This window comes from Myotis myotis, unplaced genomic scaffold, assembly GCF_014108235.1.
Source record: "Myotis myotis isolate mMyoMyo1 unplaced genomic scaffold, mMyoMyo1.p scaffold_m19_p_11, whole genome shotgun sequence".
NCBI classification, from domain to species: Eukaryota; Metazoa; Chordata; class Mammalia; order Chiroptera; family Vespertilionidae; genus Myotis; species Myotis myotis.
Genome location: NW_023416315.1, coordinates 56,551,961 through 56,568,243, shown reverse-complemented (window position 1 = coordinate 56,568,243; position 16,283 = coordinate 56,551,961). Strand labels below are relative to the sequence as shown.

The 16,283-nt window shown below is 38.3% G+C and overlaps 1 protein-coding gene across 4 annotated transcripts in view; it reads left to right on the top strand.

Annotated features, from left to right (window-relative positions):
- Positions 1 to 14,214, top strand: part of CHRM2 (cholinergic receptor muscarinic 2) — a 135,745-nt gene extending 121,531 nt beyond the window's left edge. For 2 of the 4 annotated variants that reach the window (XM_036328573.1, XM_036328574.1), the window contains 2 exons: positions 8,333 to 9,776; positions 11,924 to 14,214. In XM_036328573.1, coding sequence (XP_036184466.1) covers positions 8,380 to 9,776; positions 11,924 to 11,990 — 1,464 coding nt within the window. In that variant the 5' untranslated portion in view covers positions 8,333 to 8,379 and the 3' untranslated portion in view covers positions 11,991 to 14,214. Of the gene's footprint in view, positions 1 to 8,332 lie in introns of all 4 variants that reach the window. The other 2 variants (XR_004970947.1, XM_036328575.1) reach the window with 2 other exon arrangements.
- The last annotated feature ends 2,069 nt before the right edge of the window (positions 14,215 to 16,283 follow it).

The window sequence follows — 16,283 nt, the reverse complement described above, 5'->3', positions numbered from 1 at the left end:
ACCATTACCAGAAGAACGATGGTGTCTGTTATGCTTATATTTATGGGTGCATTAGTTTTAAGGTGTGATAACCGGGAATATTATGTCTACAAACACAGTTCACTTACCTTTAGTTTTCATATGTGTATTTTTATGAAGAGCAACACATGCACTGATTTATTTTTCCTTTCTCTCCATAAGCCATGCAACTTTAAGTAAAGACATGCTTAAAATAAATATAGATTCTTAAATACAACTAAGTTTTCTTTTCTTCACTTAACTGTTATAGATGTGTTATCTAAATGTGTATTTTCTTTATACTCAGAAGAAGGAATTTCACTTCTCTGTGCACCTCCTAATCGTTTCACAACTTCTGATCCTATATATTCTGAACTACTCCAGGCTATTCTTCAGAGGAAAAAATATTAACTTACTCTTTTTAGCTTATCTTTGGGGCTAAAATGATTTTCATTCCTCTTTTCAAAACTGTCCTGGATCTACTACTCAAAAAAGTTCCACGTGGCCTTGTGCTCTGTCTCAGCATCCAATGGAAGGCACCTGCACCATTGAAAAGGATCCCTAAAGAGATGCATTGTTTGGAATTGCTCAGCTCCTCTAGAACAATGGCTTTTATTCTAGAATTTTTTTTATCAAAGTCATAACAAGCCTCAATCCCTCTGCAAATTTGATAATTTGATTCACATGTTTAATTCAAAGCAATGAATTAACTAATTTAGAGTTATTAAACCAGCAGCCTGCCGACTTGAGGAAGAAACAAAACAAAATTTAAAAAGCCGGCTATACAAATTTCCAACTTCTCAAGACGGTAAGAAAGACACAGACATTGACTCAAATACAGCTGCCAAATCACATATAAGTTTCAGCAGCTCTCCGAGGATGGCTTCCATTTCCTTTTCTTGCCTCTTCCTTGTGAGGATGTAACAAGCTTTAGACGGAGGGCTTGCTCTACTTCAGCTCCATTTGGCCAGAGCGCCCTAGTTAGTCAGCATCATTGACTAGATATGTGCACCATCAATACGGGAGATCTGACAGATCCCTGATACTGAAAAGGAAGGGTCCTGTAATGCTTACTCAAATGAATTTCATTTTTAAACATCAAAGGAATGGTTTCTTTCAGATGGTGCTTTGTTTATAATTGTCCAGGCTTCTTTTTTGGGAGCAGGAGATATATTGTGTGCAAAAGTAACTAAAATGGGCCACAGACAAGGACACAAGGACACGGCTACTAGTTAAATCATTTTTAGGTCTCTTTCTTTCTTTTTCTAGAGTAAGTAGTGTTTATGATGTGTTTTGAAAAAGGAAAGAGATAGTTTGGCGAACGTGGAGTGGAAGTTTGTCGAGTGTCATGAAGAATAGTCTTAAGCTTGACAGGCAGCCAATGTTATGAATATGTTTACATAATAATAAGGGCTTGGGAATTCATTAAGATTTTCACACTGAAAAAAATTACGAATTCTCTTGTGTTGGTACTAACATGGGGAGCAAATTGCTGCTTCAGTGACTTTCACTCTTATTTATCATTTATTTTTACATTTTTCCTTTTTTAACAAAAAGTGCAACTTATGTAAAGTGCATAAGCCTTACATATACAGCTTGATAAATGTGATGGGTTTTTATTGTGGCTTTCTTTGCTCAAATACTTTACATAGTGCATATCTGGTAAAGCCTGCAATTGTGTTGCAATTTCCTAAATGAGAAAAACTGCCCATTGCTTCCAGAATACTTTCACCACATCTTTTTAGATATAATTAAAAACTCAGTGGAGGTGAGTCAATGGCTAAGTCTCATTCTGTGTTTCTGAACCTACAGGTTGTCAGTCTCCATGCACTAGAGTAGATGCTTACCATCAGTCTAGGGGACTCTCCTGAGAACAAACTATAGTACAAAACCTTGAAAACAGAATTTAAAAATTATATATATAGACACACAAATATGTCACACGCAATCAAATGTTGAGAGGAAGGAGAAAAAGAAAAGAGAGAAGATCCATATATTTAGGAAGCCTTCTATATTTACTTTACTCCAATTTGACCAGACTTGTTCCATGGACTCTTATCCTTGGCACTTGTCATTATATTGGTCCAGAATTGTTTTGGGTACCTGGGAATTTCCTCAGCAACATGGGTCTCCCCTAGAGTATAAGCTCCTTGTGGACAAGAATGTGCTCTATTTTATTGCCGGGAGCCAGTCCATGCTTGCTTTTTCAAGGGACCTGGCATATATGGCATACTGTTCTTAATATGTTTGCTCACCTTCTTGGCACTATGTGTTTTAACCAAGGTCTCTGAGAAAGGTTGTTTCCCCAGGTAGGGATTTTCCCCTGAAGTTAGGGAGGGAATAAAACCTCTTAACTAAGTGCCAGGCGGGTAATTAATCACTTTAACTATGAACAATCATGCTTAAGCTACATAATCTTTACTCCCTGGAATGGAGATAAGAAACGCCCTAACCTTTGTAATAGAGATTGATAGGATTGAATCAACTGGTATAAATACAGATTTAATAAGACAGCAAGACCCAGAACTTAGGAGACAGAACTTAGAACACAGAACTTAGAACACAGAACTTAGAACACAGAACTTAGAATACGGAACCAAGAGAGACAGAACCTAGGCACAGAATCTACACAGAATTAGAGACAGAAGAACTTCGCTGGAGAGAACATGGCAAAAGATCCTGGACTGAACCTGACTACAGAAATGGGCAAGAGAACCTGACTAGAACCTGGTAACTGAACCTGGCTGGAGAACCTGGTGACTGAACCTGGCTGGAGAACCTAGCGAGGGAACATGGCTACAGAACCTGGCTGGAGAACCTGGAGAGCCTAGCAAGAGAACAAGGACACAGAACCTGGCTGGAGATCCTAAGCAGAACCTCTCTGGAGATCCAGACCAGAACTTGGCAGGAGATCCTGACAAGAGAACCCGGCTATGATGATCAACTGAACGCTGTATCCATGTCATTCCTTCTTCGCCGACTCCGTCCACACCTTTGGGGACCCCTGGACCTGCTGGGGCCGGACCCCAGCATTTTATGTGGTCATCCATTCCTCCTTTGCTTCCATCTTCCTCGGCCCTTGAAGGCATATAAAGATCATAAGGATGTCTTAGAACAGGGGTCCTCAAACTACGGCCCGCGGGCCACATGCAAATACAAATATTGTATTTGTTCAAGTATTGTTTTTTTACTTCAAAATAAGATATGTGCAGTGTGCATAGGAATTTGTTCATAGTTTTTTTTTTAAACTATAGTCCGGCCCTCCAATGGTCTGAGGGACAATGAACTGGCCCCCTGTTTAAAAAGTTTGAGGACCCCTGTCTTAGAATGAAGAAAGTAACAGAAAAACCTCTGATTTCCTAGCAGTATCTCTACTGCTCCCTGTGGCCACCACGCCCACCCATACAACTGCTCTTTGAGTGAGATTCAGGAGCTCATGCAAAAGCTCTCTATATGTACAATAGCTCATAATGTGTTGCTTAGCTCAAAGGAAAACCTGATTTTTAAAAAGTGTACATTTACTTCATTTCTGCCTGATGTCAAAATATCACTAATGTCAGCTATCAGAGTTGCAAGGTGTCGTGAGCCCCAGGACAGAACTCTGTTATTTTTAAGTAAAATTGAAAGTCACTCATATGAGTCATCTATACTAATAATAGAGGAATATGCAAATTGTCCAGGATGCTGTCACAGTAACGACCAGACAGCAGGCTGCGTGGGGCGACCAGGCTGGCAGGGGGGTTAGCGAGGGATGACAAAAATGACTGAGCAAGCAGGCTGCCTGGGGTGACCAGGCCGGCAGGAGGGTTAGTGAGGGACAACCAAATGACTGAACAGCAGGCTGCGTGTGGTGACCAGGTTGTCAGGGTGGGGCAGTTGGGGGTGACCAGGTTGGCAGGGGGGCAGTTGGAGGTGACCAGGCCAGCAGGGGGAGCAGTGAGGGATGATGAGGCTGGTGGGGGGGAAGTTAGGGGTGATCAGGCAGGCAGGCAGGTGATCAGTTAGGAGCCAGTGGTACCAGATTGTGAGAGGGATGTCCGACTGCCAGTTTAGGCCTGGGGATCAGGCCTAAACTGGCAGTCGGACATCCCCCGCAGGGTCCAGAATTGGAGAGGGTGCAGCCTGGGCTGAGGGACCCCCCAAACCCCACCTCCATGCATGAATTTCATGTACTCGGCCTCTAGTCATAATATAAGCAAACTGTGTTACCCTCTATTGCATCAATATCAAAACTGTGTGATGAAATCTTCCTTCAGAGAAGGGGACTTGGCTCCCCAAGACTTCCTTAAAATGTTTCTCCCCAAGTCTCTTTCCTTCCTTTTTCTCTCCAACATCATTGATGACAGGAGTGACTGGTCACTGATGTAAGAATAATCTCAAAGCTTAATAAATACCAGCACCAAAGCTGTTTATAAATTAGTGGAATTAATTGAATCTTTAGGAGTTCTAAAACAGAATATAGACTATAAACGTCAGTGGTTATCTCTTTCATTATATAAAATTAAAAATAAACTTCATTTGCTGCCTAATTGGCAATAATGCTATGCAAAATTACCACATCTCACTCTTCGGGCAGAGGAGAGATGATGGGTAAGACACCTAGATTATCACACCTAGCTCCTCAGTAGGTATAGTCTCACTTCCAGTGGCAGTCTGCTCTTTTACTTTATCACCTTTTTTTCATGGTTTCTCTAGTAGTTGTATTTTGTATTGAAAACTAGATATCTAGGCATAATATTGTTGAAGTAAACTTTTAATTATCTCAGGACAGAGTGTACTTTTTAGCCCTTAAATACACAGTTTAAAAAGCTATTATGACCCTTACTTATTCTATAAAGTTAGAATTTCAGGCAACACTGGTGAGGCTGATAATTTTTATCCCTAGTGTCTGCTCAACAAGTAGGCTGCTTCTTAGAGATCAATGTCTGAAAGGGATAGGCAGAGAACACCCAGAACACCCTGCCATTTTTGGTAATGTATTCGAGTAGCAGCAGAAATCAGAATACTATACAAAGTATATACACACCAAAATTATATCTTAAAAACAAAAGTTAAATAAACATATATAATCATAAATTCAACCTCATTGGAATTCCTCTTAATTTCTTGTTCTGAAATTTTGTTATACAATTACATATCCGGATTCCAATTGTTATCAATCATGAATTCCTTTTGTCCCGATTTTTATTATTCTTCAAAAAACTTTAAAAACAGTGAGTCAGGTTTGTGTCATGGTCTGGTGTAGTGGAAGAATCATGGCCCTAAGAATCAGGTACTACCAGGTGCTTACCAGCTATTTGATTATTGCCATCTCTAAAACTGAAAAGGATACTTCTTTTCAGGGTTGTTGTGAGAATTCAATATATTAAAGTGCAAAAAATTCTATCACTTAAGTTATTCATGTATTGATAAATTTTTATTAGTGTATTACATTGTGGGTAGGTACATCTATGAAGTGATCATTATGTATGCGGCATCCTGCATGACTTGGGCAGAGTGTGGAGAAATTTTATATTTTTTAATTTAATTTCCACTGTGTATCTAAATACATATCCAAATTTTTAAAATCATTTTAATTAGGATTCTCTCTGGAACTTCATAAAAATGTTACTGTAAATGTTTAGAATGTTTATGTGATTGATTTGAATATTTGTGTTAGAGGTTACATATCAATTCACAAGGTGATATATTTTTATGATGATTGCTTTTAGGAAAATGTTTATATTAAATGTCATATATTTTAATGTGCAGAACACCATTTACTAACCCTGTGTCTTATTGTGAATATTTGCTGCCCAAAGTCACAATTTTAGCCTAGACACAAAGATCCTGTGTTGCCTAAACCAAAGACCCAAATTTAAGTTGCAGAGGGCTTGTCATGGCAGTCAGAGGGTGAATACTTGGAGCACACACTTGCTGCTGGGTCCCTCAGACAAGCAATAAATATTTAAAGCAGCATCTGGAGTTAGGCACAGGGGGTTTGAATCTCAGATAACTAAATTGTTTTATTTTTAGTTTAATGCTTGTAAAAAAAGAATATAATAATAATACAAATCACCTCAGGAGTTTCTGTGAAGAGTAATCATGTTCTGTATATATTCATTATTATCAATATTATTGTCATTTACAATTCAAAATTATTGATAATTTAATATCATTAATAATGATAATTTAGTATTGCCTCTATCGCTACACCCCACAGTGAATCTATTTCATAAACACACACACACACACAATTTTTTCTTAACTGTTAAAAAAGGTAATTAACCTGTACACATTTAACAACTATGAATATTAAGAACATTTATTTAATGCTTAACATTTATACATCATGGTTCAGAGACATTATCTCACTTTGATCCTTACCTCTTAGAGTCTAGAAGAAAAAATCATTATTATTATCCCTGTTTGAAAAAGAAATAAAATTAAAGTCCATGGAAGTTAAGTGACATGATCAGACTCGCACAGCTAGTCATTAAGAATAGATATTAGCACCCACAACTTTGCAAGAATAAATATAGGAATTCAAGTACTGAAAGCTAAAGGCAGGGGATTTTTTTCTCATAAGTTTCTATAGTACTTTTGGGACTTAGTTATAAACTAACATCATAAAATTCCGAACCGATTATTATATACTTGCCATAGTAAGATGTTGAGTCTTCTGAAGGTCATCTTCATTGTTTAGTCTGTTGTGACTATGTTATTTCATAAATGATGTACCTATTATTGTTTTAATAAGGCCCTCTGATGCCACACCAGAAGTAAACCTTTTATAGAAATGTAAATAGCAGAGGCGGCAAGAGGTTGACAAGAGGTTGACAAAAGGAAACTTTTTTTTTCTGGAAGAACAGTCTTCACATAGCTTGTGTATCACATGCGGGGGAAGGAATGCCATCCTTCTAACACTGTGCTTGCTTCTAAGTGAAATGTTTTTCATTTTTACAGATAGCGCTAACAGAAACAAGTAAATATTATAACCAAAAATTTAGAGGCTCTGATAACAACTAAGTATGTTAACATTTACCATGTTCTACCAGAGTAATAATCCCACATGCCTCAAAAGGAACTTGCCTCTCTAGTAATCAGGAAAATACACATTAAAACCAAAAGCTATACTTTACTTCTCTCAGGTTGGCAAACATTCGGAAGATGCATAACAATTGTCTGAGGTTATTGAGAGGCAGGATTGACCTGATCAGGGTAGGATCTGCAGCCACCCTCCAGGAGAACAGTATAGGGGTCCTCAGAAGAAAGCTGATACCCTGACCTGATCAAGTGCTCTCACTCTGGGCATGTCCACTAGGGAAATTCATACGCAAGTCCATGACATGTTGTAAAAATTTCCATTTCAAAACCATGTCAAGCAATTTGAGGCAATCTTCATGCCATTTACTAGAGAAATGTATAAGGAAAGAATGTCATGATTGGCTCGCTATGGAATTAGAAGCAATACATTTGAAATAGCTAGAACAAAATAGAAACATAGTATTGAGAGTAAGTTGAAAAATAAAACATTCAAAAAATTGATACAATCGTATCAATATATCTATAATAATGAAAGCATAATATGCTAATTACACTGGACATCCTCCCAGACGAAGCTGGGTCCCGGGTGCCAGAGGGAAGCTGGTGCCGGCAGCCGGGGGAAGGAAGGCCTACTTTTGCATGAATTTCGTGCATCGGGCTTCTAGTATTTTAATAAATAACTTCCTTGCAATATGTGGACTATTAGAAATGCTAATATGTGATACTGACTGCAAGTGTAAAACAGAAGTCAAGGAAATGATACTTCTTGGGTGAAGTGTATTGGTTAATAAAGTGTTATTATACTATCTTTATTATCATTATTAGTCTTATAAAAAAGTTGTAGAGCTACCAGGTATAAAGGAGTTATTGACTATAAAAGTCACAACTCAATATTATAAGTTTTATGCTTTCTTCCATAATTTTGTCCATATCCGAAACTTCTTGATGCTTTGTAAAGTTTTCTATAAATTTTGGTTTATTTAGTTCAGTTCATGAACATTATGCTCAGTTTACTTGATTGATGATAGAGGTAGATAGATAGATAGATAGATAGATAGATAGATAGATAGATAGATGACAGACATATTCTTATCTAGATATGATCACATTGAAAACATTATCAGACTTTAAATACATTGCCAGCCTGAAAGTATCTTTTGAATCATCCTTTTAATTGGGTCAGGTAGGTACAATAAACAGGTAGGAAAAAAGAAGGATTTGGGTAAATGTGGTTCAAAAAGAAGAAGTCTGATATATTTTAAAGCAATGCTTATATTATATTCGTTAATTTTATTCTATTTCCTTACAGGTTTAGATGTTTATTTGGCTACTTGGCTACTGATTAGAGAACACAAAATGAATAACTCAACAAACTCCTCTAACAATGGCCTGGCTCTGACCAGTCCTTATAAGACATTTGAAGTGGTGTTTATCGTCCTTGTGGCTGGATCCCTCAGCTTGGTGACCATTATTGGGAACATACTGGTCATGGTCTCCATTAAAGTCAACCGCCACCTCCAGACCGTCAACAATTACTTTTTGTTCAGCTTGGCCTGTGCTGACCTCATCATCGGTGTTTTCTCCATGAACTTGTATACCCTCTACACTGTGATTGGCTACTGGCCTTTGGGACCTGTGGTGTGTGACCTTTGGCTAGCCCTGGACTATGTGGTCAGCAATGCCTCCGTGATGAATCTGCTCATTATCAGCTTTGACAGGTACTTCTGTGTCACAAAACCGCTCACCTACCCTGTCAAGCGGACCACGAAAATGGCAGGTATGATGATTGCAGCTGCCTGGGTCCTATCCTTCATCCTCTGGGCTCCAGCGATTCTCTTCTGGCAGTTCATTGTGGGGGTGAGAACTGTGAAGGATGGGGAATGCTACATCCAGTTTTTCTCCAACGCTGCTGTCACCTTCGGCACTGCCATTGCAGCCTTCTACTTGCCAGTGATCATCATGGCCGTGTTATACTGGCACATATCCCGAGCCAGTAAGAGCAGGATAAAGAAGGACAAGAAGGAGCCTGCGGCCAACCAAGATCCAGTGTCTCCAAGTCTGGTCCAAGGACGGATAGTGAAGCCAAACAACAACAACATGCCTGGCCGTGATGACGGCCTGGAACACAACAAAATGCAGAATGGCAAAGCCCCCAGAGATGCGGTGACTGAAAACTGTGTCCAGGCGGAGGAGAAAGAAAGCTCCAACGATTCCACCTCCGTCAGTGCTGTCGCCTCTAACATGAGAGATGATGAAATCACCCAGGATGAAAACACAGTTTCTACTTCCCTGGGCTATTCCAAAGATGAGAACTCTAAGCAAACATGTATCAAAATCGTCACCAAGACCCAAAAGGGTGACTCGTGTGCCCCGACTAATACCACCGTGGAGCTGGTTGGTTCTTCAGGTCAGAATGGAGATGAAAAACAAAACACGGTCGCTCGCAAGATCGTGAAGATGACTAAGCAGCCTGCAAAAAAGAAGCCCCCTCCTTCCCGGGAAAAGAAAGTGACCAGGACAATCTTGGCTATTCTGTTGGCTTTCATCATCACTTGGGCCCCCTACAACGTCATGGTGCTTATCAACACCTTCTGTGCACCCTGCATCCCCAACACGGTGTGGACAATTGGTTACTGGCTTTGCTACATCAACAGCACTATCAACCCTGCCTGCTATGCCCTTTGCAATGCCACCTTCAAGAAGACCTTTAAACACCTTCTCATGTGTCATTACAAGAACATAGGCGCAACGAGGTAAAACATCTTTGGGACAAAGGAAGGCGGTCACGGGGAACTTGGGAAGAAGAAGAGGGGTAAAAGAGCTAGTTTTAAAATCTCTGCCATTGCACTTTATAGTCTTATTATGGATGTGCAGTTAAGGAGCTCAAAAGTGACACTCTTTTGTGCCTCTGCTCCAGTTTGGGAAACTCACCTCATAAGCCCTGCCAATGTAGGAGCAATGAGACCATGAAAGCCACACGTTGAACATGTGGATTTAAGAATGCTCTACACTTTCTGTCTCTTGAAGAAGGGCTTCTGAATCTGCGATTTTATCAGTTTCTGCACAAGAAGAATACTAACCTTGCTCCTTTTTTGTTGTTGTTCCCACGTATTTATGTAAGTCAATGAAAGGCTACAGTTACAAGCTAACATGGAGACTTAAACATAAGGAAATAGACATTATGCCATAGAGAAGAAAGGAATAAAACCAAAAAGAGTGTAGAAACAACCTCAGAGTGCTAAGCATATATTACTCTTCTTTTCTTATGGTTTTACCTGGAGGGTTGCAATATTATAAATGCTTATTTTTTACCTTTGCTTTTCCTCACATCAAAAGAAAACAAACAAAAAGCCCAATGAGACCACATCATTATTTTTCTCGTTCTGGCATTTGTTTTTGTACTGTTCTACACTGTGTGAGGGCAAATTATAGAGGACTTGCACTAAACCAGAGACAGCCATGAAAAAGGGGCATTTCACCCCTGATCACTGTGTCCTTTGCATTTTTTGGTGGTATAACAGCCTATAAGGATATAGTTCAATTATGATCCTTTATAGGAAATGGTTTCACCAATCTGATTTTCTCCCAAACTAGCCTCTAATTTTAATAGAATAGTCTCCCTAATACATAAACATGTTTGAGAAGCCAAAGTTATTTTTTTTAAATTGAGGTTTTATCAAATTAAATAGTTGTCATTAAAGTTGGAGAACGTTTACTGAGGCCAGGCAAATTTTCAGATAAGAAAATGGGCGGTTGAAAGAACATTCTGTTTCAACCTGAATCTGCTTGACCTGCATGTGAAATGCTAACGTGTAAAACATGAACGTCTGGCCTTTGTCAGCAGGAAGAACATGCTGCCTTTTTCATTTTGAATTCTGAATAGAATTAATATACTCCCGTGGCACCAGTGACCTCTGGGTCAATCCCAAGAAATTAAGACCTTCCCCTCAATGCTTTCTGAAAGCCAGTATTCAGCTCATGAGGCTGTTTAGAACCACCCTATGATCCAATGGAGAGAGAAAAATAAGCAATTAAAAAACATTTACTGAAACCATATATTCCTCATTCCTCAACTGTCATTTCTCCCCAAAAATGTTTAACTTCAAAATTCCATCAATAGAAGTATAGTAATCCTTGTGACAGACATGTAGTGGATAACTTAAACAGGCCAGGTGAGCTCAGCAGAATCTGAAAGAAAAACGTAGTGGCTGTACCTGGTCATTCTCACATGTCTCTAATACTAGACCATCAGAACGTCATGTCAGAAACTAATACCCAAACAGTGGCTTTAAAGAATCTTCTCCATGTAGATACTTTTTATTTGGTACCCCAAATAAATATATGATTATATTATTCATGATTTAACTAGTTATTTTCATTCCTCCTTTGTTTTACTATATTCACTGTAGTCTTCCAATTAGATTTTCTAAAGATGACTCAATCAATGGAAATAAAAGTTATAAAACTTTATTCAAATTTCACATTCTGCCTTTTAGGTTTATGGTCTTCATCTTGACCAGTTATATATCTATGTGAGCTGCATGACGACTAAATCAGTATTAGACATTAGCAATTTAGTTACTTTGTGTGACTTGCCTCATTGATGGCATCTCAACAATTTTGAGAGTTAACCAAAAGCACAACACAAACAACAACAAAAAGAACAGCCAGGAAGAAGCAAATTGCCAACAATGTTTTAATTTAACTTTATAAAAATAACTTCCTAGTTGAATAACTTCAGTCATTCCCCCTCGCCGCCGCCCCCCCCCCCAAAAAAAAATCTTCCATGTATAAACACACAGCATCAGTTCAGACAGATTCCTTCACACTACAATGATGTCAATGTAAACATTTACATTTTAAATTAATATTTATTTGTATTTTATTTCATCAAATCCAGGAATAAATTGTGTGGAAGGAGCATCAAGCCAATAGAGTGTTTGGTTCCCTTTAAACAAAACAATTGACTGGCTGAATGTTTCACTTACTAACTTGCACTACTATGGTGTAGATTCAGCTTTAGTGGAATGAACTCTTTGGATCCAAGGATTGAGGATTCCAGATTCTGGTCTCTTGTAAGCAACAATCCAGCTCACTTTGAGTCAAATTGCCTGTTACTCGCCATTGTCATCGCATCCTTCCCTTTGTTCCTTTTATTTTTGGTCTTCGTCACCTGTTATTGAAAAAGAGAGCATCAAGGATTGAAGAAAGGAATTGAAGATAGACTGAAACATCTTGGAAGTTTTGTCGACCGGAATAAAAAAAATGGAAAGAATACTGAAAATGGTAGATGCTTAGACAGATATAGAGATTGTATTGAAAGGTTTGCATTAACTACTGCTGGATTTGTCTATTTCAGTGGCTTTCAACTGGGGATCAAGCCAATTTTGCCGCCTTCACAGGGGACATTTAATAATGTATGGAGACATTTTTGGCTGTCACAACTTGGGGAAGGGCTATTGGCATCTAGTGGGATAGAAGCCAGGGATGCCGCTAAACAGCTTACATCGGATAGCCCCATCCACCTGCCCCAACTAAAAATTATGTGGCTCAAAATGTCAATAGTGCAGAAGTTGAGAAACCCTGGTCTGTTTCAAGGGATTCTAGGACTTGCTTTGTATAAGTGGGAAAATAATCCTGTATCACTATTAGAATATCAATGCCAATTGCTCACCTGTTTGAAAAAGATAATGCTCACCAATCGTGATTCAGACGCACTATCATCCACTGAGTCCGGCGTATTTGTAATTCACAGATTGGGAACACAGGCCGCACCTACATATCCAGAATCACCAGACCAGGCACATAGCACATGGTTTCCAACATCTAGTGCCTGACTAGATTGCCACAGAATCCAGGCAATTGAGGTTTCAGTAGTTGGCCATTAAAATGGTTGTATTGATGTAGTCAGTTTCTATTGGCACTAACATTTGTCCTTTCAAAAACATTAAGAGCCTCTTTCGGAAGCAGTATGATTCATCGCCTTTGTTTTCACTGGAAAGGTGCATATCTGTCAAGAATTTCTTCTCGTAGCAATAATGTAAATATCACAGAGTGGTCTTATCAGAAGAGGAGATTAAATATATGAAAATGCCAGGTCATTTCTTGAAAAAAAAAAAAAAAAGAGAAATGATTACCCTTTTACCAGTTCATCATTAATTTAATGGCAGATCCTGTGTTAAGACAAAATCTAATAAGTCATTTTACATTTGTCCAAACCGATAGAATGTACAACACCAAGAAGGAACCCCAATGCTAACTATGGACGTTGAATGAAAAAAATTATGTGCCAATGTAGATTCAGCCATTATAACAAATGCACCACTCTGATGCAGATGTTGACAGTGGGGGAGGCTGTGCGTGTGTGGAGACCAGAGGGTATATAAATACTCTCTGTACCTTTCGCTCAATTTTGTTGTGAACCTAAAACTGCTCTAAAAATAAAATTACAATCTAAAATAATAATAATGATAATAAGTCACATGAGATTAGCTTTCCAGCGTGGATGTGGAAGCTGGAGGTCCCACATACTCCTACTCTTTGTCCATTCACTGCTTTTTTTAATCCTGAAGATCTGATATTGGGGGAAATGGGAGTTCAAACTGATGACAATATACCTGTAGAGATGCAATCTACTTTTATTTTCTCCTACTTAGTTGATTCTTGCCTTTTCCCCAGTTTGATAATATCCCTTTCAACAACCACAGCACTGGTGTTGCAAATAGACTAGGGAAGCACCCCAAGCCAGATGACTTGTGCAAAGTGTATTTTCAGCATGTATATACAATACCATGCCTCTCCAATATGCTTCTCTTAAGAGGGTGCACGCGGCAGCATGAACTGTGTGCTTATTTAATGTATCTTCCTGGGATATGCTGTATGCTTAATATACATATTCTATAAATAAAGCAATGAAATGTATAATAGAAATACATATTTCTGTATGCAAATAAATATATTATCCACAAAAATCTTAGTATGCAATATGGTATATGTTGCTTCAGAGTCACAAGATAAGCTTTTATATGCCCACTTTTCAAAGAAAGTAGTACTTGCTTTTGAAGGAAGGGGTGTAAAAACAGCCAAAATCCTACCCATATTAAGACTAAAATGTTTTCTACTCTTTGAAAGCATGGCATTGATTTTAAATGTCTCTTGAAAGAATATATTAATAAACCTTTGCTGGTGTCACCCCATGTTTCAACAATGCTTTTTGCTCCTCTCTGTCTGGCCTCTGACTAGAACCTTCCTGGCTGCTACAGTCCCAACAGCTGTGTTGATCTCATGTCTGATTGCCTGATGAGATTGCAACCAAGTCATTGACATACAGCTTTGCTCAACTCCAAAGTAACTGATTTTTGTCAAATAAAAACTAATCATCCCAGGAAGAAAGGATGACCTTCAGAATGGTTTGCATTCTGAACACCAAGGTAAAAGTTGTGCAAGCACTATATTTTATAAACCACTCTTTCCAATACAACATCCCATACAATAACTCTTAGTGTAATGTTACGGTGCAAGTTTCTCCAAGAAATTGAAAAAGAGAAGGTTTGTCTCTGTGTTCTACATTTTTTGCACAGCACTTGTTTTCCTATCTCCCTACCCACATTCCCCAGAACATTTTCCGTGGCCCATTAATAGCATGAGTTCTTAGCAAATATTGTTATGATTTGGGGTGTGCAATCCCAAGAGATGCTTGCATTTTAATAGAAAAATCATAAACATTGAATATTTGAAAGACTTATGTTAATCTTTAGATACAACACATGCAGTGGGAGAAATATTTTTTTCAATGAACTCCAGTTTTGTTCCAAATTTTGTAACATAGTCCAATGCCTATTCGTGTCCTAAATTTCTCCTTTCAAGCCACAATCGACTCTTGTGAATTGCTGTCTTTTCTCTAAACCAAAATCATTTCTGGGAAAAAATGAAGGAAAAAACTGAGTTTTCTATCAATTCTCATTAGTTTCTTATTGTTCCAGTGAAATGTTCTCATTTCATTTTTTAGAATTTGAATAGAATCCTGTTCTGATGAATTGTTAAATGCTACTTCTAACTAGATGGTTGCAAATACTGAGACAGGAAAAAGAAAAAAAAATTCTGCCCATAATAAACTTCTACTTTATAATATATATCAACCTTTCTCAACTAAAAAAGTGAAGAAGCAGAATGTGTTAAGTTGTGACTGTAGATATTTTTTAAGTAGGTGACATTGTAGAAAATTGGTTCTTTGGCTTCCTAAGCACACCCTCACACCATAAGTCATGGAAAACTGCAAAGAAAAAATGGCACCTATCTTCTGTATTTGAACAGTACACCCAGCTGTTCATCTGAATCTTTAAACTTTATCTTTACTGGATATATGAATATCTTTGGAGGTTTTGTCAAATGAAAAATGAGTACCCTATTATTAATTTTTGAGGACCTTCCATATTATTTTCCATAGTGGCTACAACAGTTTGCATTCCCACCAACAGTGCATGAGGGTTTCCTTTTCCACATCCTCACCAACACTTGTTGATTTATTGATGATAGCCATTTTGAGAGGTGTGAGGTGATATTGTGGTTTTGATTTGCATTTTCCTGATGACTGATGATGTTGAGCAGCTTTTCATATGTCTATTGGCCATCAGTGTGTCCTCTTTGGCAAAGTGTCCATTGAAGTCCTCTGCCCATTTTTTAAAAAAAAAAATATTTTATTGATTTTTTACAGAGAGGAAGGGGAGAGATAGAGAGTTAGAAACATCGATGAGAGAGAAACATCGATCAGCTGCCTCCTGCACATCTCCTCCCACTGGGGGTGTGCTCGCAACCCAGGTACATGCCCTTGACCGGAATTGAACCTGGGACCTTTCAGTCCGCAGGCCGACGCTCTATCCACTGAGCCAAACCAGTTTCGGCTATCTGCCCATTTTTTAATCGAATTGTTTGCCCTTTTGCTGTTAAGTTGTATAAGTTCCTTATATTTGGGATATTAACCCCTTAGAATGTATCATTGGTGAATATCTTCTCCCATTCAATTCCACTGCTATGTATGACCTTTCTATTACTTTGAGCACTTGGAGCTGCTGGAATCGTGGGTCAGCTAAGTGGTACCGAAAAAAATTCTACTGCATGACAGTGATTGTATGGAGTCCTGGTATGAAAACATGCCTAGATTGGAGAAATCCATCATACACATAGAAAACACATCTAAAAATACATGCCTTAATTATGAGTATCCCCAAACACTATACAACTGTATAATATTGTTCTTTTAA